At 38.4% G+C, this 26,461-nt stretch overlaps 1 protein-coding gene across 1 annotated transcript; it reads right to left on the bottom strand.

The window, feature by feature from the left end:
• Nucleotides 1–203: 203 nt before the first annotated feature.
• On the bottom strand, nucleotides 204–3,379 carry LOC111948684. Its single transcript, XM_023962787.1, has 3 exons — nucleotides 3,219–3,379; nucleotides 1,891–3,113; nucleotides 204–271 (listed from the first exon to the last, which is right to left on the bottom strand). Exons 2-3 carry the CDS (start codon nucleotides 2,861–2,863, stop codon nucleotides 204–206), a joined length of 1,041 nt encoding a protein of 346 aa, XP_023818555.1. The 5' UTR covers nucleotides 2,864–3,113; nucleotides 3,219–3,379.
• Between the last annotated feature and the right edge of the window lie 23,082 nt (nucleotides 3,380–26,461).

The following is a 26,461-nucleotide window of genomic DNA, read 5'->3' as shown; positions in this document are numbered from 1 at the left end:
AGGCCAGTAAGCCCGACAACGGACCAGCTTAAAGGTTCGCTCTACTCCCTGATGCCCAGCTACGGTGTGTATCTGATTGAGTATCTCATCCTTCAAAATGGCTGGCAGTATGATCTGCCTGATCTGCCCTTCACGCTGTCCCCAAAACTGCCGATACAGCACCCCATCCACCTCAACAATCCGCTTCCATTGTCTTAACAGCTCTACTGCCCTGGGACATAATTGACGCCTCTCTGTCCGGCTTGGCCCCACACCCCGATCCCAAAACCTCCTAAAGGTAGAGATCAAACCATCACCAGACTGCAACCTAACCAGGGCCTTAACGTCCAAAGTGGGAAAACTGGTAGTGGAGCTAGTGTTAGGCACACCGACTGAACCTGTATGTACCTCCTGTTGCCCCACATACTGCCGAGAAAGAGCATCGGCACCTTTGTTCTGCCTGCCAGGCCGGTAGGAGATCTGAAAATCAAACCGGGCCAGCTCAGAAACCCAACGTTGCTCCACGGCACCGAGTTTTGCACTGTTTAAATGACAAAGAGGGTTGTTATCAGTCATGATTGTGAACTTGCTACCAATCAAATAATCACGGAATTTTTCAGTAACTGCCCATTTCAAGCCCAACAACTCTAGTTTCATGGCACTGTAGTTCTCCATATTCCGTTCCGAAGATCTAAGACCCCTACTGGCAAAAGCCACGGGTCGGAGTCGTCCGTCCACATCTTGTGATAAAACAGCCCCTAGTCCTTGGTGACTCGCATCTATTTCCAGAACAAAAGGTTTGCAGAAATCAGCATATGCAAGAACGGGTGCCGAGGTGAGTTTCTTTTTCAAACATTGAAAAGCCTCCTCACACACGGAATCCCATAATTGCTGAAACCCATTGGTGGGCCGACCACCCTTGCTTGTAGATAGCAATGAGGCCAAGGCATGGAGAGGTGCTGCCATCTTGGCAAAATTCTTTACGAACCTCCTGTAAAAACTTGCAAAGCCTAAAAAGGACTTTAAGTCTTTTAAGCAGCTTGGCCTCTTCCATTCTACAACAGCTTTAATTTTGTCAGGATCTGTAGCTACCCCGGCAGCTGAAACCAAATGTCCAAGGTATGCCACTTCAGATTTCAAAAAGGAACACTTTTGTAGTCTGACTTTAAGATTGTACTGTTTTAGACGGGAAAACACCAGATCCAGACGCTCTAGATGTTGCTCAAAAGAAGAGGAGAAGATGTTGAACCAACCTGGTGAGACTGGCAAACTCTGAAGGCATTTTGCCATGCATCAGGGACTGAATGACTGCGCGTTTCATAACCATGGCCTTCACTCTCATAAAAACACTTAATCACGTTCATCCCCAAAATGCAGGGGACAGTGTTTTTACGTTGCCTCATAAGGTTTGTCTCTGGATCTTTGACCACAAGGATCCCTCTACCTTTTATGGTGACACCAAATGCATGAACATCTCTTTCAAAATAGCCCAAATAAGGTATACTTAAACCATTTGCGGCAGAGAGTGAAAGCCATTCACAATTTTTCAAAGACGGACGGAAATGTTTATTGAAAAATGACTCAGTGACTGTTGACACATTTGAACCCGTGTCCAAAAGACATTTCACCTGTACATCACCAATGAAAACATCGACAGTGGGACAAACTCCAATTAAACATTCAACCTCGAGTGTGTCAGATTTCTTTGCTTCAGAGCCCATCACATCCCCTCCTGTAGTTGGGCTCATCACCACAGGGGCAGAGAGTTTCCCTGTTGCTCGCCAACAATGCCCGAGTTTCCACGACCAGAAGCGTTACGTGATGCAAAAACGGTCTTATTTCCCGGTGCTGCCCATCTACACTGACGAGCAATATGCCCCGCCCTCTGACACCTAAAGCAGATGGGTTTACCTTCCGAGTCGAACCGTGGTTGGACCCCCCGACCAGCTGTCTGTCCGATCTCTACTGACAAATCTGACACCTTCTTAGCCAAGTCAGTAATTTGTTGCTGTTGCTGCTTCATAAGGCTGATCATTTCTGCATTTGGATCCACAACCGGCTTAGCTGTAACCACGTTTACATTCTGGACCTCCTTTTCCCCCTCAACCTGACACACATCAGCTCTACGTCGGCTGTAAGACGCAGTCGCGTCCCCATCCTCCCACTGCAAAGCTTCCTTTCGTAGGTTGAAAAACGAGATGGCAGAATCCTGGCGGATGATGCGCTTTAACTCCCGTCTCAGAACCGAATCCCGCACATTCTCAGCAAACTGATCCCGCAAGGCAAAATCACTACACCAAGTGTAATTTACTTCACAGCGGTTGATTTCATCAATGATTGCCATGAGCGCGTGTGAGTACTCACGGATCGTTTCCCCGTCACGTTGTTTTCTATCAAAGAAAAGTTTCTGCAGGCGAGTCAACGAAGAAGGCTGTCCATAAATTTCTTTTAGTATCGCCAGCACACAATCCGGGTCGGCCCTTTCTGCAGAAGACCGGTATTTTATTTCCTGCTTGGCCTCGCCCCCAAGATGGTCATATATATACATTGCCTTCTCGCTCTGCTGAAAATGACGGAAACTTAACACCGAGTTAATCTCATCCAGCCATTCATAAAAGTCCGCACACGAACCCCCGGAAAAAGTGCGGCATTTCTTCTCCTTAGGGAGGTAAATGACACAGTCCTTCGGCCCAGTTGATGACGAACCACCTGCTGCTCCGTCCAATTGGGACGCCGCCGCCGAACCAGACCCAGCGGGTGAAGCTTCCTGCTCCCGCAGCTTCTCAGTCAACGCGTCATTCATGTTCCGCAAGGCGTCCATGGTCGCTTTGTCCACAGCTATCCGGTCTTTCAAGGCCTGCAGCTCCGCTCGCAGCTCCTCCATGACGACAGCGGCAAAGGGAATCCCCGGAATCCCGTGATGACGTCAGCCACCGAACACCTGATCCAGCCGCTGCTTTGGTTTACGTGTCAGACTCCGGCCGCCTCCACTCCGTAACGCAACGATCCTGCTCACAGCGCCAAATGTAGCCGGTTCCTCCGCAGGTGCGTGCCACGACGGCAGAAACAAGAGCGAAGACAATAGAAAGGTTCAAGCCCTTTTATTTTTATATTGTCAAACCAAAGCAGCGGCACTGCAACCAAAAGATGATGACATACAATAATGTGACATACACAAAGGAAGAAACAGGTGAAACATTAAACACACTAAACATATGAATGTGAGAACAAACACATACCAGAGACAGCAACTCCACGACACACCGCAAAACCGGAAACGGCCAAGTGTTACATCCCACACACACACCTGCTCTCCTTATATATTGTATCACGCCCCCCGAACCAAATCCCCATTGGTCACAGTAGTCATATATTTTTATTATCTATAAAATGTATATTTGCTATCTTCAATTACTAAATACTTGAAATAAGTTCTGGATTATCAGGGGAAACTAACTGTGGTTCACTTTTAACAAACCAAATGTGTCCCGTCTGAATACACCCTGAGATTCTTGCTAATTTTGTACTCATTTGTAGAGCTCCTGCCCAGTACTTTTGAGACATTTTGTTCTTTGAATTTCCAGTCACTTCGTCTTATTTTTAATATCTCTGATTGTTCACTGATCACGTTTTATTACAATATTTTTATATAATTCTGAAACCTGTTTCATTGATTTACAAAACTTACTCCTTGCAATACCTCAAACAATTGCGCTTTTGTTTACACTGGAACCTTAAAGTCAACACTTTTGCAATATGGATATTGCACAGCTCGAAATCGCGACACCTATAAATTTGCGATTAATTGTGCAGGCCTAATCTATATGTTATAAACAATTATCAGAGTACCTTCTTAGCTGTCTTCTTGCTAGTAATCACCCTGCAGAATGCTTCCACCATACCAAAGGAGCAGTGAAAAGTGTTGTATCTGACGTTGATACAGACGTATCAATTAGCAAACTAGAGAGTCCTGCTTTAACACTTAAAATATGTTTTATTTTTAAAAAAGAAAATGAAAGATTATTTAATGATCTGATGGAAAGATTATGACATTTATAAACATATATATTTATATATTGAGTACAGGTTTTTTTGCACTAGAAGGCGCACCAGGTGCACTGTCAATAAATGGGCTATTTTCGAAATTACTCAAATCGCTTCGACATAAGAAAAAATTATGATTTAATAGTTTTTTTTTTGTTTTTTTACCCTTTCTTTGAATCAAATGTATTTGATTGTAAATCAGAGTTTATGTTATATATTTTAGAAAGTATTGCAATTGTATTATTCCACAGAAACACAGTCTGTGATCATTTCTCAAAGTGGCTTTAACTTTATCAACTCCACCCTCCACATAAACTTTGATATAGTGACAATAATGCAAACAAAATCAATCAATGAGACTACCAAGTGTTTGTAATACAGCAAATGACACAAAGGCTATGTCTGAATTCCTTCACTATTAACTACATAGTGCGCTATATACAGTAGTGCGTTCGCCATTTTGTAGTGCTTTCCGAACCCACAATTCCCAAATGTAGGTTCGGAAAGCACACTGTAAAAAACAGTGTGCATTAATGCTCACTAGATTGGGAACAGAGACCACAAGTCATTGTATTTAAATCTTTTTCTTTCTTTTTTTTAAATAAACCATCAACGTTTTCATCATCAGAACACAATGGATTCAAAGATAGCCATAAAGTGCTATTGATTCAATTTTCACTTTGTGAAATTGCTTTTACAATCCTGGGCACTGGATGGGTGAGCACTATGTGGTTTTGGAAATAGCTTATGACCTGACTATCAGTACCGACTGCATCACTGCTTTATTAAAAACAGATTTTTCCACCTTTGAAATCTTTGCTCCAAAATATATTGATATTAAAATCAACCCTCATCCACCACTCAATACTGTCAATTTTAGACCCAGCCGCATCACATACCTGACCGAACAGAGCACAGCAAAACTATGACATAACAAAAATTACATCCACAACGTAGACTTAAGCTTCCTTTTTGTTACCCCCCTTTTTTTTTATGTCTGATAGCAAAGGACACAAGGAAAGGGGCGGGGGTTAAAACGTGCAGAAATCCACCAGACGTTATCATGGCTGCCACTTCCTTCCAGGTCATTTCATCCTGTTAGGAAGCTTCCTAAGCAAAACAAAGACCACTCAAGCGCACCCCTGAACCTCCCCGCCGCTCTGCTCACCTTTGTTCACCTCTCTCATTAGTCCCCTTAATAGACCTCAGCTGCACTGATCATGCTTTCAAACATTGCATGGTGCTTGTTTTTTTTGTTTTGTTTTTTTTCTACTGAATTATAATTGAGACTGTTATTTTTCCTTTTGAAATAATTTGTTTTATAGGGGAAAAAAACAACCTAAAAGAAGGGAACAGCGTAGGATTTAATTGCCTGTCATTGCCCGTGACAATGAAGTTCGGATAAATGGCAACATTTTCATAAATTGTCAATAAATGATGGCTTTTTCAGGACATTTATGCAAGTGTGCACTGAAAGCTAGCACAGAGGCATTGTGGTTCACTGAAGGCTGGATTTGCATTTGCTGTTTTTGATGTCTACCATCTGATCAGAGAAGTTCGTGTCACCGAACAGCATTTGTGGATGTTTTCAAAACATGAATATCTCTGCTGCGTGCCTCTGGCGGTGTTGGCTGAGGAGGCTTTATCAATCGTCCCTCAGCAGTTTATGAATCCCACTGAAAGGAAATGTCACATTTACAAGACTGGGAAGAACAGATAGTAAATTTTATGGACTTAGTTGCCGCGTTTCATACGCAGATGGGTAAAATGCTAATAATGTAGAGGGGGGGGGGGGGGGGGGGTAGGTGATCAGCAAATGTGATTGCTCCATCTCAGGTGCACTGTATCCTGCAATCAAATATTTAACACGCAATCAAGCTCCACTGGCAGAGATGCCGGGCAGGTGCAGATGACTCAGGATTTGTATTAGGATGGCAACCTGTCACATAAATAACTTCACATATGGTTTCAAGTTTTCAGGTGATGATCACTGACTTTATATGAGAACAGGGTGACCCCTCCCCCCTTGGGTTCTAAAGAGTAAGTTCTTGCTGGTCCCAAAGAGCCAAAAGCTCATTGACAGAGTCAGAAAACCATTCTTGATCTGCTACCTTTTGACATTTTCTTGCTAATCTGATTCCTGTTTTCGTATTTTTGCTGTACCGCAAGTTCAAGTCATAAACTGACCAATCAGAAGCCTAAGTAAAAATATGTGCTGTCACTTTAAATGATCGAAGCCTCTGATTGACAGATTCACCCAAGCCCGCAGTCAGTGGAAGTGGTGTGGTCTTCTTTCATGCTCACCCCTGATTGGAGAGTGTGGTTTCCATAGAAACATTGATTTAGACCAACTCTGATCAATCGGCGCTTACCGACGACTTCTGGTTCCAGCATGGCGACTGCGTATCCTGAAAAAAAGGCAACTAAATTGACTTCATTTGGTTGCAACTGGCAGCAGGTCACTAGTTCTCTTGTACAGTTAATGGTATTGATAGTCTGCAATCTGAATAGACTTCAGATGTATCGTAATCTAGTTTTATTGGAATAATCTTGACTGTATTGGATTCCAACAACCGGAATGAAAAAACCTTGAAGTTGGAGTTTTTGTGGTTTCCTGTTTGTGTTGTGTTTTATTAATAAAAAAACTGCATTGAATTATGTCTTTTAATAAAAACATAGAGGAATAGTCACCTATGCGTAAATTAATCAATTATTGAAAGTGGTGTGAAAATGATTCATTACGTACAACTTTGTCAACAACTTATCACATGATCACTATATGGTGCCTTCGCCATGTTTTCAAGGTGTCTGAATCTACAATTCCAACATTGAGTGGCCTAGAAATTTCCCAGAAGTCTCAGTGCGCAAAACCAATGAGCATCAATGCTCACTAGATTGACAAATGTTGACCACAATGCATTGCGTTTGAACGATTCTCATTTATATTGAATCAACCATCCAAATGTTCATCATCAGAACACAGTAGATACATAAATAACCATAGTAAAATGTTCAAAAGGTTTTTTGTGTTTTAACTTCGGGAAATCGGTTTTGTCATGTTTGACGTTCAAAAAAAAACAAAAGTAGTGACTTGCTTTTAAAATCCAGTGCGCTTTTCCGCTCTGTACAGTGTTTTAGTAGTTAGGGAGTCGGGAGAGTAATTAGACACAGCATTGGATTTAAAGAGAATTCCTGTAAATCACTGCTAAAGCTTATGTTGGTTAAACGGACAATTTCCTAAATTAGCGATGTTTTATATTTCTTTAGACTTTAATCCTTCAAACCAGTTTATGATAGAAAAATGTGTTGAGCGCCGGTGGAAAGGAATTTGGCAGTTTTTTGGAACAACCCACACTCTCCGCTCTGCTGCTCATCCTCCAAACGCATGTTCCTTACAAATGTGGCTTCATTGAAAAGAAAAAAAAGGAAATGCACAGGCTTTTTAGAAATAAGATTAATTGCCTCCAAGCATTCCAGACTGAGAATCCCTCACTTTTCTTTGCTATTCATATGTAACCAACCATTGTGTATACAGGTAGGATAAAATATTCATAATGTACTATATCCCTCAATGTGCAACACGATGGTTTTCACCTGTCTAGGCATTTCATGGCTCCTTGTGTAGTAGAAAAAAACATGAATATTGTTGGTTTTAGATTTTTGAGCATAACAAAAACAAAAGAATGATGAAAATAAAAACAAATTATTGGGTAATAAAGTCAAAATGTGGCCTCAGCTATATTCAAGTACAAATTCTGAACCCATTTTGGAATTTAAATGACTTTTGTACATCAACAATTCATACATATTTAATGAATTGATGCATTGCGTTTTCACTGGTGTTGTGGGCCATGATGGCACATACTGTGCTTAAATGTGCGATTCTTATTCAGGTAGCATCGGCTTACCGGACCCAGCAAAAGCAGTTGAGCGCCAGTCGAGCATTGTACGGCTGCGAGGCATAAACTCCTAATTAGGAAGATGAATGCACATGAGAGTAATGATGCAAAAGCACAAACACCAGATGGAAGTCGGTAAGTCAGAACAGTACAAACCAAACCCTTTCTGCATGATTTGCTTTTGTCCAACCGTCTCTAAAGTGAGCAAAAGTACAGGTCATCTGTTGTTGGTTTTAGAAATACAAATCATCATAAAAGTCTCAAAATGTGGTCTTTTAAAAAGTCATTAAAAGTCTCACTCTGATCGTCTTTTGATTGACTGACCTGAGATGCAGGTTATGCTGTTTTAAGCCCAAATCAAAAAACATGTCAATTTTAGGATATAGTTTCTACATAGTGGGAGGAGTTTGTTAGAAATTCACCTCTGAGTGGTCTGGAGAAACCCCACCTCCACATCCCATCATTCATTGCATTAAATTTGCATTCAGTCACAAATACGATCTTTTTGAAACAGCATTTTTTTTGTCTGCTCCTGATTCGCAGTGATTTCAATAAAGAAATACTCATATATATCAAAAATGCCACGAGAACAATTTCCTCGGAGTGGGTCTTTCACCTCAAGAGGCTGAAGCCCCCGTGGGGCATTTTTGGACAGAGAGGGATCAGCACAGCTCAGAGGATCAACGGTTGCCTCTCTGACCAAACCTGGAGGTCATCAGCAGCAACACAATTATCAAGGACTCCCCTCATCCCATGTTTAAGCTCTTACCCTCGAGCTAACGTTCCAGGTTCTGCAGAACTCTGACCAGCAGATTGAGAGACAGTTTCTTTTCCAGAGTAACAAGCACATCAAACAAGGTCAACATGAAATAGATAGGAACCGTCCATACGGAAAACTGTCATCAAAACAAACATCACTGCTCACCTCGCTCATCTTGCAGATTTCATAGCTTTTTTTTTTTTTTTAGTGTGGGTTTGTGTAAAATTGTATACTTGGAGTATTTCTTTCTTCCTTTTTTTTATTTTAAACAGCACCTCAAGAATCCTGTATTCAAAGTTGCTGCTGCAGAATAATGAAAAAAAAAGCCACTCCAATCCAATATTGACCAACGTTCTGCAACACTACTAACTAAAATAAGGCATTTCTCTTAAAAAAAAAAATCAAATAAAAAAGATGTTTCAGCCCTTCAGCCGAATCAATGATTTGCAGAATCAATGCCAGGCTGCATTAAAACACCCCCAGTAAAACAATTTGTGGTAGTTTTGTCTTGTAATTTCTTACCCACGTCTGTGGTCCCAAATGAAAAAGCAAGACACCTTTTACAGCTCGCTGTTTGTCAGGTGAATGGCGTACCTTTGCAGGCGGGCCTATATAAAGAGGCTGTCCAGGCTTTGTTGTCATGGCGAAGGCCTTCAGCAGCATTTAATAGGTATTATTCATGCACAGTTTCAATGTTTGAATCTATCACAAAAGCTGATGAATATTTAGCTTCTGGCTGTTGTTAAAGTCTGATCAGGTAAGAATTACAGAGCCCAAAGCAAAAGAACGAAGGAATAGAGGAACATTTTGGGAGAAACCACTTTGTGTAATAATAAAGCATAATCACATACAGCATGCAATCAGCATTTTAGGCTTGTTTTACACAAATTTGCCTCCTGGCTATTAGGGCTAAATGGGTCTGTAAAAGACACACGTGAGCTACCTTTCACCAATATTTTCAATTTGTGGTAATAATGGCAAACAGAAAATCTGTGTGGCAGAGCGGACAAAACACCCATGAGAAGCCTCCATGTTTGCATTGTGTACTGATTGTTTCCAGCATTCCGTTGAAGGAGGAAAATTATTAGCATTTGTTTGACAAGAAGTTCCTGTTGTTCCTTGAGCAAAAGGAGGAATGTAAGCATTCCGGAGCATAACCAAGGAAGGGTGGAGGGGAAAAAGAAAGCCTTTCCAAGGCACAACAACAGAATAAAATGAAGTCTCCGTTTTTATGCAGGCATCAAAGAGAGCAGCAGACATGCGAGCCAGGCAACAAGAAAGAGGGAAAAGCTTTGGGTACACACAGTCGGCTGTGGTGTTGTTTAGCGCGCCGCGCTCTTTTGACGTTCCCTCCAACATGCATGGGTAATTCTGCACGCAGAGGATCACAGCGCTAAAATAAACGGTCAGAGAGTCATTGTGCAGTTGTCAGACATGTCGTGTAAATCAGGGGTAGATCTCAAGAGTAAAAGCAGGAGGCCATCACTGATACAAAAAAAAGAAGTTTCCTCTCAATTTACAATGTTAAAGACCTTAAACATAAAAAAAGGACATTTTATCTAAAAATACATCTTTAAAATAAAGGAAATAAAAAAAAGGTGATTTAACAAAATGTATCTTCTTTCGATGAACATTTATGGAATATTTGTTGGATTCAGAAGCCTTTCAAGACTGATCTGTGATTAAAATGTTTTACAGCGGCAGCAGAAACCAGTCATTTTTAATAAGGCAGTAATATAAGTCACCACTTTGCAATTTTCCTTTTTAATGTTTTCAGCTCAACAGAATTCGAAGGTGGCTGTTCCTGGTAATTACATAAAAACCTGATTTCCCCTGGGTTGAATTCAAAGAAAAAAAATTAAAGTATCTTTAAAGACCTTTCCGGTCGGCAACAACAAGTGTTCCATTTCAATTCCACAAAATTCAGTAGATCAAATAAATGCATGTGTGCATTTTTCTGATGTTTCCTTCTACTCTTAATGATTCCTCTTTTGCCTGTGCACAGCACAAAAGGATGGAAGTTTCCTTTTGTACCTTTTTGTTTTTTTTTTCTCAAGGAAGGAAAATTAAAGTGCAAAGAATGTTCCTTTAATTCTTGCAAGCTGTCAGACTGCAGCAAGTGCGGTTTCAGCTTGTTTCGCTTGATTCATGATTTATTCCTGCAAATGTGATTGCTCCTCCACCTGTTCCGGAGAGCAAGAAGTAAAGTATGTTCTTATAGGATAGTTAAAAAAAAGAAGTTTCTTTCCTTGAAGCCGATATCAAGTTAGCAAATTTGTTCCAGTGGTTTTTTTCCTCTGTCTGGTCAATATAACCATTTAATATGCCTTTAGCTTCAGCTTAGTTGTCTTCGTAATTCCGTTTTTTTTAACCTTATATAGCCATTTGTATCACGTATTTATCATTAGTAGGATCCAAACATTCCTTAAAAACCCATTGTATATAACTCGGTCCATGTTTTCTGCCCTGTAGTTCATCATCATTCCACTAGGGGCAGTATACGGGCTTTTCCTGCTCATTTTAAAATGACTGCCTCCATGAAATCTCAAAAAAACATTTGGCGGGGAATTTCTTTTAACTGATCTATTGTTATTTATTTTTTTAAATGAGTACTTGCTGTATTGAAATACTGTAAAATGAGTTAAAAATGAACTCTTTATAATACAGTTACATCATGTTATATCATGTTAAAAATGTGTTGATCAAATTTAAGACAGTGGGTAAATAAGGTACTTTTTTCCTCATGATTCATGTCAAAATTTTTGCATCTTAAACTGACATTTTTGTGAGCAAAAACATACCAAATCCCCCAATGTATCCTAATAAGTACTATCTATAACTTCAAAATCGAATTTCAATTCATCAATATTTTTTGTGGGTGGTTTTTATCAAAGGGTTTTACAAACATCATAATTCTGAATAAATTGAATTTTCTGGGATTTAAAAGGTTAAAACCTTAACTTGAGATAAGAATATAAAATAACATAATAGATGTAAAACCTGACTATTTCAAATATAACTTTTAGATTCTTTTTAAACGTAATACTGAAAAATGCTCACCGTCGTATACATTTTCTGAAGGAAAAAGCCATTTGACAGGTTGTTAACTTCAATAACAAGCCCGCCTTTTTAATGGACAATTCAGGGCTTGCAGACATGAGCTGTAAAGTACCACTCCGCAGGCACTTTAAGTTTAATCAGACTGTGTTTGTCTGTAATTGCAGTTTAGATTAGCAAAACAAGCAAAAATCAACAAAATGTTTTTACTAATTAATGTAGAGATCCTATCCTTGAGAGGCACATGCTCCTGGTACAGCACAGAAATGGAACTGAAATGTACGGACTGACTTGAAAACAGAAAAACACTTGACTTCATCGCTCTGCCGCCTCTGGCTTTGACTTAAGCTTTAAGGATTAACATTTTTTTTTTTACTGAGTTCTGAGAAAATAAAGAAAACCTTGTAACCAAGTAAACATAACTTCTGTGTTGTGACTCTCGTCTGCTTGTTTTCTCATACATGGCAAACATTTTTTTTTTCATTGTTTAGTTAGTATGAGTTTAACCCTATAAAGCCCACAACATCAAACTGAGAGAACCTGCTTTCTTAAAATTAGGATGTTTTTTAAAACCTTTAGATGAAATCCACAAAAAACTTTCAATATCATTCTTCTTAAGAAATAGAGATGGTAGTAGTTATGAAACAGGTGATTCGGTCTTTCTTTTTTTAAAAACAATGTTAGTTTTGGTCGATAGTCACATAAGCCAAAACGCACTGGCGTGGTAAACTAAACGGAAACACATTCGGCAGGTGGCTGCATGGCGGCATTTGTAATCGGGAGGCAGCTGTCGTGTTTTTGCATGCCGCAAAGTAGCTGTGGAGGTTTCAGGAAATATTTATCGATCAGTGGCTTCCCAGGCACAATTCAAGGTTGTGGGGTGGTAGTCCAGTGACAGGTGGGTGGCAGGAAAGTCTGATCTGCCCATTTCAGCCACCACCTTGCCCCGTGCCGCCGTCCTACCGCAACGTCCTACTGCTACTGCAGCAGTGCGGGGCACTCCATGAGGGCTGTTGAGATAGGCTGGAGGCTCATGAATGACTGGAGGCGATCCCGGACACCATGATGTCCAAATGCAGGTGCTGTTCAAAACTCATCATCACGCTGATTGCGCCACAGCGACTCCGAGACCTGCGTCTTGACGCTGAGAAGAACTACTCATAGAAGAAGAGGAATGCGCACAAGAAGGGCAAAGAGAAAGAAGAGGTTGTTGGGCGAGGCTGTGGTTGCATCGCAGAGTGGTGCTCAGACAGTATTTAGACCCCGGTTTTTCTACCCCAGGTGGCACTTGATACATGCGTGTCGCCGTCCGGAGACATTAACGCATTGTTCAAGTAGGACTGCTCCTGGCCGGCGATTTGGCTGCCACCGCATTGCAGTCGCGCAATTTTGTGATGACATCTTCCCCACCTGACTGACTGACGCCTGCTGTTTCCATTAATGACCACCCCAACCATTGATCAAAGAAATCGGGCGGTTCTTGAAGGTTCTGGCTGTTGTATTTGTGAGTAAAGATAAGATAAAAAATATTAACATGGGTCATGAGGATAGAAGGACCTTATTCACCCACTAACTCAAATTTGTTTTACCCTTTTGTTTTAACACGGTGTAACTGTATTATAAAGAATTAATTTTTAACAAATTCATTTAATACAGCAAGTACTCATTTAAACATGAATAAGAATAATTGTTATTCTCAGTCTAATGTTTTGAAAATTAGCAAAACATTTTCTGCCAAAGGGGTTTTTGAGATTTCATGGAGGCAGACATTTTGAAATGAGCAGGAAAAGCCCTTCTACTGCCCCTAGTGGAAGGCTTATGAACTACAGGACAGAAGAGATTTACTGAGTAGGTTTTTAAGGAAAGTTTGGATCATGCTAATAAAAAAGGGGGCTCAGAAATATGAGTATCAAATATGATACAAATGGTTATATAGGGTTAAAATGAAGTTTCTGTCTGCTGTTTGCAGAGTATGAAAAAGTTGGAACAGACAAGTAAATAATCCTAATGTTTTTATCTAAACTCCAGTCTAATACATTGCTATCAGCTCCTATTATTATCATTTTTAGTCTCCCCTTCAAACTGCAACCTTACCAGAGCCCTTCTCACTCCTGCACCATTGCCTCTGTTCTAGTTTTACCGCTGGCTCTTTGAAGCGCCATAATCCTTAACAATGAAACCACAAAACCATGATTCATTGTCGGCGTTGTTTTCGCTCAAGATCTTTATATTATATTATCCCAGATTAAACCCCTGTCCATCATGGGCTGTGTGAAACACTGCTCCGGTCAGATATTAATGACTTCCCGCTTGCCAGCATTTGCTGGCCCATGGGTTTCCACAAGCGCGGCTCAATTTCAGCATTTATCTTCTCTGTCACTGTAATCTCTTGGAACTGCTCATTGAGAATGACTATTATCTATTATAGAAAGAAGGCAATAAAAATTTAAATGCCTAAAACAAGCGCGGACAAGACAGGAATATTAACGTTTTTAATGCCATGCGGACTGAAGCGTAATAAAGCTAACTATCAAAATAGCTACAGAAGACCATTGTCATGTGACCAGACCTCCCAGTTTTGCTGCTTTAGCAGATACACATGCTATCTCCATACAAATAATGCTTTCGTTTGAAATAAAGCAAAATAAAACTAAAATGCCACTCCTGTTGGTTCATCAGAGCAAGAACATATAATACCACTGATACCATATCAGTAGCTTTAATTTACTTAGTTTTTATAGATCTTAGTTTTTATAGTTTTTATAGATCTTCAAGATAAGACATTGGAGCACAACTCTTATTCATCTTAATTTTCCAAAACGCTTTACTACAAGACGGAAAGTAAGAGCGAATCGAACAAAATACATTGTTGAAGCAATACCACAAGGCTTTTTTCTGTACAGTTTGGTATATCACAAACTGAAAAATGGGTGTCCTATATTATGACAGTGTGGTATAAAGAATTGATCATTCCAAGCATGGCATCAGGTTCTCAGTCACAAATGATCTGCTGCACAACAAAGAGGCCATCTCACCAGGCCCATTACGAGTCTAGTAATTGAATGGGCCTCATAAGCGTTTCAAGCCAAGTCACACATAGCAGATCAGAATACAATCCAGAAAATCCCACTGCAAATGGTTGACAGTAAATGTTACATCCACTCATTTAAAAAAATCTGGTATCTTTTTAATTTCTTTTCTTTACATGCAGCATTTAAGCTACCACATCCCCACGGGCGCATGCGGGCACATTCCTGCTCTCTTAATCTCTGCAAAAAAGATTGTAAGCTGCTGTACATAGCTTTTTAGGGTGTATCTTCAGTGTATACAAGCTTTATAAATGAGCCCTTAGAGATCCAGCAGCTATGATCTGTGATGTCACATTGATGTACAGCCTGGAGCAGTTCTTTACTTCAATGGATGTGAAACAGGCTGGGTGAATTTTTTTTTAACCATTATTTATCCAGTAAAACATGAATAAGGACACACGCTGTTTTTACTCTATATGACTACCAAAGTTGTCAACTTCAAAATCCATTAAAAAAAAAAGCACTACTGCATTGATAAGTCAATTTCTGCTTTTCTTTGGCCTTACCCTAATGCTTTATGGGTAATGTTGCTTTATGGGTAATGTTACTTCAAAGAAATTACTTCCAAAGTAATATTTAGTAAACTAAATGTTTGCAAAAATGATTAACCTGAGAGGAAATATCAAGGTCTGACAATCAGGCATGACTGATACATTTAATATTTAATATTTCTTACCTTTTTTATGGGATTGAAAATTTGATAGTTTAAATGGATCGATACATTTTGCTAGGAGGTGGCAAACTGGCTCATAGTTATTTATTTTAGAGATGTCTCTATGAAAACATCTTGAATTTCTTTTTTAAACCAAATTTTATTACTCAGCACTATGTACTTGGGTATATTGTTCGCTGAAAAACAAGATATCAGAAGGGCACAATGGCATTTATTCACCCATGTTGACCTTTCTGATGCAAAAATCAGAGGAAATTGGTTCAGCTGGTTTGAGTTGACAGCAAAAGCATCAGTGCCCTAAATTTGCAGATTTATCTGGTGAAAACTTAAGGTATGCAGCTGTTACGGCTGTGGCCGTATTTGGTTTTGTTTGTTCTGTGTGTGGTGTATTATTTTGTATCAGAGTGGGACTTCATTGTTTTTGTGGATCTTTGTGTCTGTCTGTGTCTGATCATTGTCAGGTGTGGCTCCTGTTGGACCCAAACTGATGGAGGCAGCCTTCAAAAGCACGGTGTGGACTTCCAAGGGAGCTTGGCTGCATCATGTCTCCACTGCAGCTTGGCACTCTTCTCCACCTGTTTTGTTGTGTGTTGCACTTTGTTGTACGTGTATTTTTATGTCCAGGCCCACTCTGTTTAGTCTTTTGTTTAGTGTAGTTTTGTTTAAGTGAAGCTGTAGGGGTGAACTGCCATTTTCTTTAGTACTCCTTTTCTCCTGTTTCTGTAAGTCCAGGGAGGTTAGTGTTTGTCTTTGCTTTCCCTTTTCTTTTGCTTCAGGTAAAAATGTTTTCTGGGTTTAGATAGGTTGGAGTTGTGTTTGTTATTTTGGCCTTGGTTCACCCTGAAGCCTTTTTGCTTCACTTGAAGTTGTTTTTTTATTCATTAATTTGTAAATAAATGTCTTATATTTGTATGGAGACAATTCTTTCTGTGTTTTTGTTTACTTAAGAGTGGTGGCAAAACCATTTACTTTTATGTTATGCCCCTCTAGGTACCCCTAGACCAAAAAAAGGGGTGTAACAGCAGTAAAATAATTCTGAACTTTAGGGGTGTAAAGAATAATCAACTTAATCTGTGAATTTGATTTATATTTCTACAATCCAGATTGATCTGTCTGTGGCAAGTTGTTAATTGACTCGATTTACACCATCATGAAATTGTTTTAAAATGAAATACCTTTTTGGAAAATACCATTTGGTTGTAGACATGGTAGGTTTATTTTACTATAACGTAAAAACGACCAAGTGCATCACAGCAGACAACACAAATGTGATGGCACTTAAAATAATCTGTTATTCCAGTCCAATGTGAGGAAACACCTTGAATTTAGCAAAGACATGTGACCATACAGTGTGCTAAAATGTTCCAAAAATGTTCCCAATAACAGTGTACTGAACTTTAAGAAACTAAAATGTGAATGGGTTTTACTCTTAATTCTTGTTTACTTGTTTGTTTTTTTTGTATGTACACATATTTAAATAAATACAAGAAATCTGGTAAACTTCCTTTGCACTGTTATTTATATCTGAGTCACACTGATTGAAGTTTTAGGCTGAAGATGTCCTGGATTGATTTTGAATCAGTGAATGGGATCGTTACACCCCTACTGAACATGTCGGACATAACACTGAAAGGCTGCAGAGGTCCTTACCAATTAAAGTGGCTTAGTCTGATGTGTGTGAGGTTCTTTTTGGTGTCTGTTATATTCTGACAACAGTCAGAAAATAACAGACACCAAAAAGAACCTCAATTACTTTAAGCTGCGTTTCACTGGTTCTTTTGGTGGTGTAGTGATGAAGGGATTTTGTTTTTCCTAAGATGTTTATTGCCGTTTGACCATTGTGCTAATTGTCGCCAATCCTCTTTAACAGCAGTGTACCCATCTTCTGATAACAAATACAAATATCTTTTATATTTTTTTAGAAAAGAAACGCATAGCTAAATGCTATAAGGATCCCCACTGATCAGCTATTAGATTTGGCAAAGTGGGAGGTTTGCACCATGGTTCCCCAATTTGTTTACATTTTTTTTTTTTTTTTTTTTAGAAAAATAAGACAGCTTTGAGGACAAAGGGATCCAACTTGAAAGCAGGGGTCTGACACACAGCCATGGCGAACTGGTCATTTCCCCCTGAGATGGAACCCTTGGAGATAGCTGTGAAGGAAAAACCTGGTGGAAATCTGTAAAAAGTCTAAGCAGCCTGTCTGGCACCAACCAGATCATGCAGCAATATTTCCCTTCTTCCCCATTCTGATAATCAGTTTGGACTTCAGTATGGGATCTTGACCACGTATAGATGCTTGGATGGATTGGGTAGCTGTCATATGAGTGACTCTTTGAGCATTTGTGTCATCAAAGACTTGAGGCAGTACTGACCATTCACCAACCAGAGGCCTTTAAATTAATTCCTAACACATCCAAATCCTCTGACACGGAGCTGGACTCAAGTAATTCAAAAGGAATCTATGACTGATTTATTGATCCGTGGTTTTATCATACAAAAAAAAAGTTAAAATATGGTAAATGTCACATAAAGACGCACACTCTCTTGTCGACTGAAAGGTTAAAGGTTTTTCATCCATGAGGAAAAATGCTTTCTCCATGCATTTATTTATACTCTGCCAGTTATGGCTTTTTCAAGTGTCCCTGCAGGGCTGTCTGCACTTCCAGCACCTCTCGACTCTGATGCACTTCCCCTGGTAGGGCTTGACTGCACTGTTGAGCATGTAAGGCTTGTCTCAAAGCACTCTTCTTTCTGCCTGGGGAACGACACCCTCAGAAAAACACCTACATGAAAATGCAATTAAAAGGTTCTTTCTCTGAATAGTACAGCCTGTTTTAAAGGACAGTGGCAGAAAATGCGACATGCAACACAGTCCGGGGATGGACAGAGAATGAGGGGCAGAGGCGGGTATGAGAGAGCCATCTGCATTATCCATCCAAAGCACTCATCGTACATCCATCATGTCAGCACTTAGCTCTAATTTAAATGTTTTTTATGTGATGAAGTACACTCACGAGTCCACATGTCCTGTCTTTTTATAGCTGAAGTAAAAGGCATATCTGCAGATATATAAAAAAGCAATTTCTATTATGACCTGGTTAAACTTTTTCATTAACTTAACCATAGTTTTGGGTGCACAGGATTACAAGGCACACCGTCAATGAATTGTCTATTTTCTACATTTTGTCATATATAAGGTGCACCAAACTATAAGGAGCAGTAAACGAGACAAGAGTCAGAGATAAGTCAGTCGGTTAGAAAAACTTTATTAACTGTGTTCACAGTAACATGTTACACATTAGCCACATTAGAACTGTTAGCCATGTTAGCATATTTACAATATCTTGACTCTCAACCTTGTTTACAACACCTAAAATTTCAGACTCATACCACTAAAACAAACCACTGTGACTATGTTAACTCCCAACCATGTTGGTAGCATGTAAAAAAAAAAAAAAAAAGAACAATGCTAAATGTTACCCGCATTAGCTCATTCATAATAACATTCTACCCTGTTTGCAAAACGTAAAAAAGCAAACAGGTACAGCTAAAACCACTTTGCTAGCTTCCAACCGTGTTAGCAACATTTAAAAAAGAAAAAAAAAAGCGGTCCGACAGCGGCACACGTTAGCTTATTTACAATAACATCCAACCTTGTTTGGAACACTTAAAGAACAGACTAATAACATTAAAACAGACGTGACTAAGCTAAGCAGTAGCGGTTAGTAGTACTGTAGCTTTTTTGAAAAAAAGTAACCCTTTCAAGTGCTCCTTATCTTGAGAAAAATGTTGAACTTAAACCGTTAGATCCATATAAATTATTTGAACTGCTTCTCAAAGTTCCTCAGTCCAAATCTATATTTCAATTAATGTCAAGTAATAAAAGAAAGGGAGTTTAAAGTTTTGAAAAAAGCAAATCAATGGAGTCTACAACTCAAGAAACAACTTTTGTGATAAGGCTTCCTTTTTACAAGAACTTGTCAAGGAGTGTCCTATCTTGTGTAGTAAACATTTGACATTTTTTCCTTTTCCCTTACTACAATATAGCAAAAATACAGTAGTACATGTATTGTCTATATTAAGGAAAAGAAATGTGTTCAACCGCTGTAAATCAAAACAATTACTGTAATGTTTTTATCAGTCTCTAATGTAATAGAGCCAAATTTGTCACAAATTGGCCCAAATGATGTAGCAAAGAGGCCGCTCATGCATAGATTATACAAACACAGAAGCAAACACAAATTAAAAATGGGAAGAAACCTGCATCCTGTAACAGAAATGAAGAGATTTGAGTGTGCTGAAGCGGCTCAAGAGAGAGTGCATGTGCCAGGTTCTGTAACCTGTGAGACCAGGGTGAAGAAAACAAAACCAAACCCACCTGTGCCAGCCATTTTCCTGCACGGGTTAGCTGGGATAACATCCAAACCCGGGCCTCCAGATGAGATTATGTTCTTACAACTGTTTATTAAGATTTGTACCATGCTTGTGGTTCATGGAGCAGCCCCACTGCCACCCCTACAAATTATTTGTATGGTGTCACAAAAGGCTTCCCGTAGCGTCTTGTTATCAGGCAAATATGGTGGGCCTAAGTGCAAATAACATCACCATTAAAATAAAATATATTAAAGTTTACAACGAAACCTAAAACAGCAAAACAACTGCTGAAAAACATTACATTTCAGAAAAAACCAGAAGAATTTCAGAAACCAAAACATGATTACAAAAACAGAAAATGGTTGAAATGATGGACAAAAGCCAATCAACGACGTCCTATAGTACATATGTTTTCCAGTTTCCGCTTTTTTTTTTTTTTAACAATTTATTAATTTCTGAAAAATAGTTTTGTTTTCCCAGATGTTATTTTTCTCTTCTTTTATGGAAACTGGGAAAAGGAAGGTACTATGGGACATCACTCATTGGATGTTGACTTGTGTCTATCACTTCAACTAAAAGTTATTTTGCATGAAGCAATTCTGAAAATTCTGGATATGCTCCAAAGTAATGATGACACTTCTATAGGTATGCATACATTGAAGCTGCATTTGAATAATAAGACGTAAAAAATCAAATGTTATCATCCAATCAGTGATGTCATACAACCTATCTTTTCAGGGTTTTTTTGTGTTTTTTTTTTTTTATTTCCTTCTGGAAATTACTTTGGTTTTGCGAAACATTTGATTTTAATTTTGTTTATTTGGAAATGTGTTTTGGCTTGTGGAATTCTTTTTTTATGTTAAAAATGTGTTTTTTTTTTTCTATTTGTAATGCCTTTTCACTTGTCGTTGGGATCTTTAATATGTTTTTGCATTAAGTGATTTGTTGGTGTGATTTGGACTTCAGGGCCACCATAGATAAAGCCTTCCAACAACTCACTCGGTTGTAATCAATCGTCTAAACGTACAAAACAATTACACATAATGTATGGACTACAGTATGATACAAATAGATAATGAAAAAATAGGCATTAGTGAGCACCACAACCAATAGACCTGTGCTCTTAAAAATGTAAAAATTACACTTCCTTGTGTTGTTTGTTTGTTTTAGATTTAAAGTCTGATGCAGTGTCATAAAATAAAATGTGAATGATAGCATCTTTTGCTGTTATCTTAGGCTTCAGACACATGTATGTTAAGGAGAGCTGGGGCAGGGGGTTGTTATGGTAGGAACTGGGTCATATATCGAGTGTTATCCAGTGTGTTAAAAGGGCTGGAAGTCGCAAAGCATTTGTGTTTTCTTTCAATGAAATTGACCTTTGCATTGGAAAATTTTGAGTGCTATAAAAGCTCAAATAAGAATGTATTTAAAGGAAAAACAAAACTAAATAGAACAAAAGACATGAGGGCATCACTTGTGCTCTTGTAGATTTGAAGAAGGTAAATTGCAGCTAATCATCCGCCTTTAATAAATTGATCATCAAGTGCAGAGCTCAACAAAAGGTAAAGTAGTATCAGCTTTTTATATTTGGAGCATTTAGGTTCATGCTAACGCAGTACCATAAAGAAAAGACTCAGATACAGAGAAGAAGGAAAGTGGTATAGCACAATTTCCACACATGAAGTCATTGCTCTCCTGTAAAAAAAGAAGTTTACTAAAGTGGACAGCATTTCAGACGACTGCCAATCTTCCTAAGAGTATGTTCTAGCAAGTTCACACCCCAAGGTCAGCTGTAGAAAAAAAAGAAAATCTTTAAGAGCAACGTGTCAGACCCTAAAAATGTCCTTGACAACAGAAAGCCGAACAAGTGTAATTGCTTTGCAAAAGTTAGAATTTTCTTTTTGAACATAAAGAACCAAAAAGCATTAACCAGAATAGCGGAATTGCACCTCTACAAACTAAAAGTTGTTTACAACAAAAGCCCCTATGGGCAGATGAGACCAACGCTGGGTTGTTTTGCCCTCATGTCCAGCACTTAAATTGGCAAAATCAATAACAGCCTTCTGGACGAAGGTTCCTGTCGAGTAGGGCAGTGGAAGTATGATGTTCTGGACCTCCATCGCTAATGGGAGACTTTGGCACCTTCCCATATCTAGTTTACCATTAACAACTTTGAACTCACTTTTTTTTTTTTCCTAAAGGAAAAGCTTCTGTCACTCACCGGTGAATTTGCCAATCACATCACATCGGCTGTTGGCGAAGACGCAAAAATATCCCCACCCACATTATACGCAGTAGCACTGCCTCAACAGAGAGGGCGCTCACGAGCTCGCGTTTACTCTTGTTTATTTGATAGGAGCCATGTTTTGCTTTGACTGACTGCAAAAAGGGCAGATATAATCTACCTAAAAAATGATCCAAAAGTGGACTTTTAATCAAAACATGAAGTCATAATTGCTGAACGACACATCTTTATTGAGACTTCTATAACTAAAAGAAGATAAGGAGGACTTTTTCACATTAAAGTCACAGATTAATGAATTGAAAATAAATTATTTGTGCAAATTGTAAAGTAGGAAAAGAAAAAAGATAAAAAAGGCCTGAGACTATTAAAGGTGAAAGCTCAGTTTAACTAGTGTCGTTTCATTTACAGCAATTATGTGAAGACCTGCAGCAACTCCAGCGCAACTCAATCGCTCAAAGCTTTGGAAGAGTTGCTAATAAAAAATAAAAATCTGACATATTAGCCTAAAATAAACAAGGATTTTCAGTCATGCCAATGCAAATGTAAAAAATAATAATATAAATGAACTAAAGTGATTTTCTCAGGAGCAATCCCCCCATGTAGTAATCATATAAGAAAAGTATAATACAAAATAAACATACTGCTTTACTTGTTAACAAAGTTTCTTGATAAGTGTTGAAAGGTCTGAATTCTGTTTTTTATTCAGCTTATTTTCTGTTTCCTCCCTTACATCACACCAGGCTTTAGTTTTCGTCATCCACAGCTGTTCCATTTCCAGTAATTACTGCTCAGTCTTTTTAAGTTCACAGTTTTTAGTTGTTCTCTGTCAGATCCTCTGTGATCCCACCTTTTTTTATTTTTTTTGTTCTCAGGTTTAATTGTTGTTCCAATGTTCACCAAAGTTTACTTCCTAAATGTTTTTATCATCCTGCCTTACATCCTCTTTCTTTAGATTCAACTCCTGACAAAAGAAAAAGTTTACGAGACTACAGATAACTGGAATATCAAATCTCCCTAGTTTGAATGTACTTCAATGTATTTTTGTATAAAAATGACAGAAACTAGGAAAATATCCACTTCTATTTAAAATTTTATACAGATGTTAAAAAAAAGTACTTGTTACATTTTTTTAGACAGACACATGTGAAAACAGCATTTTCAAATAAATAATGCAACTAAAAAAGCTACATAAAGTTTGCTTCATATGAATAACTTTCATAAAATAACATCAAGGACAAAGATTTTTGTGCAAGGAGAACAGAAATCTATGCAAATCATATACATCAAATTACTGCAAACACCAACACTACATGTTAAGCCTGTCATCTTGCTACAAATATTCAGCCGCACAGCATGCTTTAGGTCCAAATTCAAATACACCCAACTTCTCTAATTGCCTAACATGCTAATTGGACTGTGGAAAAAAAGGGCTCCCGAGTTTCATTTAGGAATCCCACAACCTGAATTCAAAACTAGCAGCAAAAAGGTTTTCCAATTGACACACGACATCTGGATTGCCTTGCCCTGAAAGCATATTCATAATTAATACGCAGAGTCTGGTGGAGGGTGGCTTTTTGATGACAGAAAGGTCTTTCGGCCTTACTCAACCTAAATAAGAAAGGAAGGTGTAAATTAAGCATGCAAGAATATGCCATTTGAATTTCTGTGTGGCTCATTCAAATGAAAATATAATCTTTGTGTAATTTCTGCGTGCGCTGCTTCGACACTCCTCGACTCCTTTGTTGATGATCACAAAAAAGCAGAAACAAACAGTCCACCTCATTCATCACGAGATTAACCCTTATTTTATGTTACACGTGTTTATGTTCCAACTTCAAAATGACCCAATCTATAACATTTACCATAAACTCCAGTAGAACATACATCATCAGTAATTGTTATGGAAGATTTTTTCTTTTTTTTAAATATATTTGTGAACTTCTGCTTTATTTTATCTGCACACCTCATAAATCAAATCTTTTTTTGTTTTATTTTCATTTTAAAAAACCCAACTTCCTGCCTGCATTGTGATAAAAAACAATAACTAATGAGGTAGCACTTTTCTACCGTTCTGACAGTCTACTTTGGGTCAAAGTTCTAGAAGAAGTTTATTTAAAACAGTTTCTAAGTATGCACACCAGCATTTATTCCATATATAAAAACTGTTAAAGGTTACAGGTATATTCAAATCATTTATAAAACGAAAACAACAACAAAAAACTACTTCCACAAAAGTGTTTCGGAAGGAGAATTTAAGAAAGAAATGATATCAAACCACTTTATGCAGGAACAACAAAAAATGGCATCTCCATTTCTGTCTATGAGGTGAGGTTGTGGAATAATACGGAGGAAAGTATCAAAATGAGTAAAAATGTTACACAAGTACAAAAAAATTGCAAACGGACATTTTGGAAATGTATAGGTTTGAAAATTAAGAAGCCTAATTGGAAAAGGCACTGACAATCCTAAGCTAGAAAATTGTTTTGGTCCCTAAATGCTTTTTGTTATAGTTCAGTCATTTTCTGTTCGTCTATTATTTTGTGTTTATATAAATAAAAGTGTATGTTAAGGTGTAAAAATCCTGTTGCATTTTTCTGATGATGGAGGACACATATAACTTATGTTTAAAATTGCATTTCTGAGTTATTCTTTATCCCTTATATCGCGTTTGGGTCAAAATTGAAAAAATGGGTCAATTTTGACCCAAAAACTGCATAAGGATTTACATATTATTTTAAAATGCTGTTTGACAAAAATCCCAATCATCACATGGGGGGGTGGGTGCTCCATGCCAAAAGTTCCACCCACAGCTCTGAGATAAATTTTAACGAACGCTGATGAAAAATAATGTAGATATTTTGGTTTTGGCCAAAAACAGAATAATCATATGGAGCCCCTAAAGGGGAATTTAAATAAAAAACTACCAAGTTCGCACAACAGTTAGTTTTCTTTTTTTAACTTTAATTTTTTTTTTTTTTTTTTTCTTCAAAGTCCCTTTAGGGGCTCTGTATAATCAAAATTAAAAGCCCACTAGGAATTACAATAGAATCAAAGATTATTAGAGTGGGACTTTAATGTTTAAAACTCTGATTTCTAAAAGAACAAACTACAAGAACAATACAGCATCCATCTGTCTTTCGGGTGTTTTCTTGCCTCCAACAACAAATGTGCCTTGCAAACATTTGCATTGCCTTTTTGACATGTTATTCCACAGACTCTACCCATTTATTCCCCACCTTTCTAATCCCTGCCAGTTTGTCTTGTTGATGGCGGCCTGCTTTTGTATCACAGTTGTCAAAACAAATCATCCATGACAAGCAACTTTGCAGTGACATGGTGGCCCAATATGTTGCCTGACCAGATCCTGCTAAACCTGCAGGGTAGTAAGTACCTGCCAAAAATCCCAGGTCCATGAACTTTATAGGGCCTAATATATTTTTGGGTTACTTGGATACGTATATTTTGGTTGCACCAGTAATGTTAGGTTGGGATTGTGAGGCGCTGTAAACCAGTGGGAGAGCATGTAAACAGAGAGCTCTCAGCAAAGAAAGAAGTATTGCTTGATACTGGTATAATTGCATGACCACAAAGACTTTAAGAAACAATTCCCCTCCCAACCTAACTCAAACTGGAATTCAGACCAAGCACTGTGACTCAACTGTGCTTACTACCACTCTGCTACTTGTGCTTTTTCTTTCATTTCCCTGAAATTTTCCTATAAATGCTGAGATGTAAAACAAATCAACAGAAAGAGTGTCTTTTTCTTTCAAGGCGCTGTTCCTAAAATTGCAGAGTGTGGACCGAAGGACTAAAGTAGTAGAAAAGTGTTTTCATTTTGCAGTCTCAGACATAAAGGTCACATAATGTCGCACCGCAATCATTATATTTGGAAAAGTATGGCAATCTCAAAAGTGACAGTTACTTTGAGCGACTGCGAGAGAAAGGTGGGCCAACTAATAGAGACAAGCTCTTTCCATTGAAACAGTATCCGTTCCACTGAGCAGTACTGCCGGACCTAGAGACCAGACAGAACCACAACCGTGACCATCTGATAGTCACAGCTATTTTAAGGCCGTGTCACACAGCCAGTATGTACATTTTCAGATATTGCATGGGTGATAATTGGTCATATGTGGATATATAAGGAAAAAGTGAGAAAAGTTTTGGTCTTTACATGAAATTGTCACAAATGGATCACCAATGCACCACATTAAAACCACAGAAGTACAAATAAACAACGCAAAGAACACGTAAATCAACGTAGAATATGAACATATGTTTAAATGCAATGCATTAGTGATTCACATATCAATTACGTAATTTTAACAATTGCGTAGG

This window comes from Oryzias latipes, chromosome 14, assembly GCF_002234675.1.
Source record: "Oryzias latipes chromosome 14, ASM223467v1".
In the NCBI taxonomy this organism is placed as follows: Eukaryota; Metazoa; Chordata; class Actinopteri; order Beloniformes; family Adrianichthyidae; genus Oryzias; species Oryzias latipes.
Note: the sequence above shows the minus strand (reverse complement) of the source record. Positions and strands in the feature narration are given on the sequence as shown.

What these genes read in the sequence shown, in the direction of transcription:
- LOC111948684 (XM_023962787.1), bottom strand. Translation starts at nt 2,863, where the DNA reads ATGGAGGAGCTGCGAGCGGAGCTGCAGGCCTTGAAAGACCGGATAGCT. An exon ending in ACCACGGTTCGACTCGGAAG is followed by an intron (nt 272 to 1,890) that starts GTAAACCCATCT and finishes CTCTACCTTTAG; the next exon opens with GAGGTTTTGGGATCGGGGTG.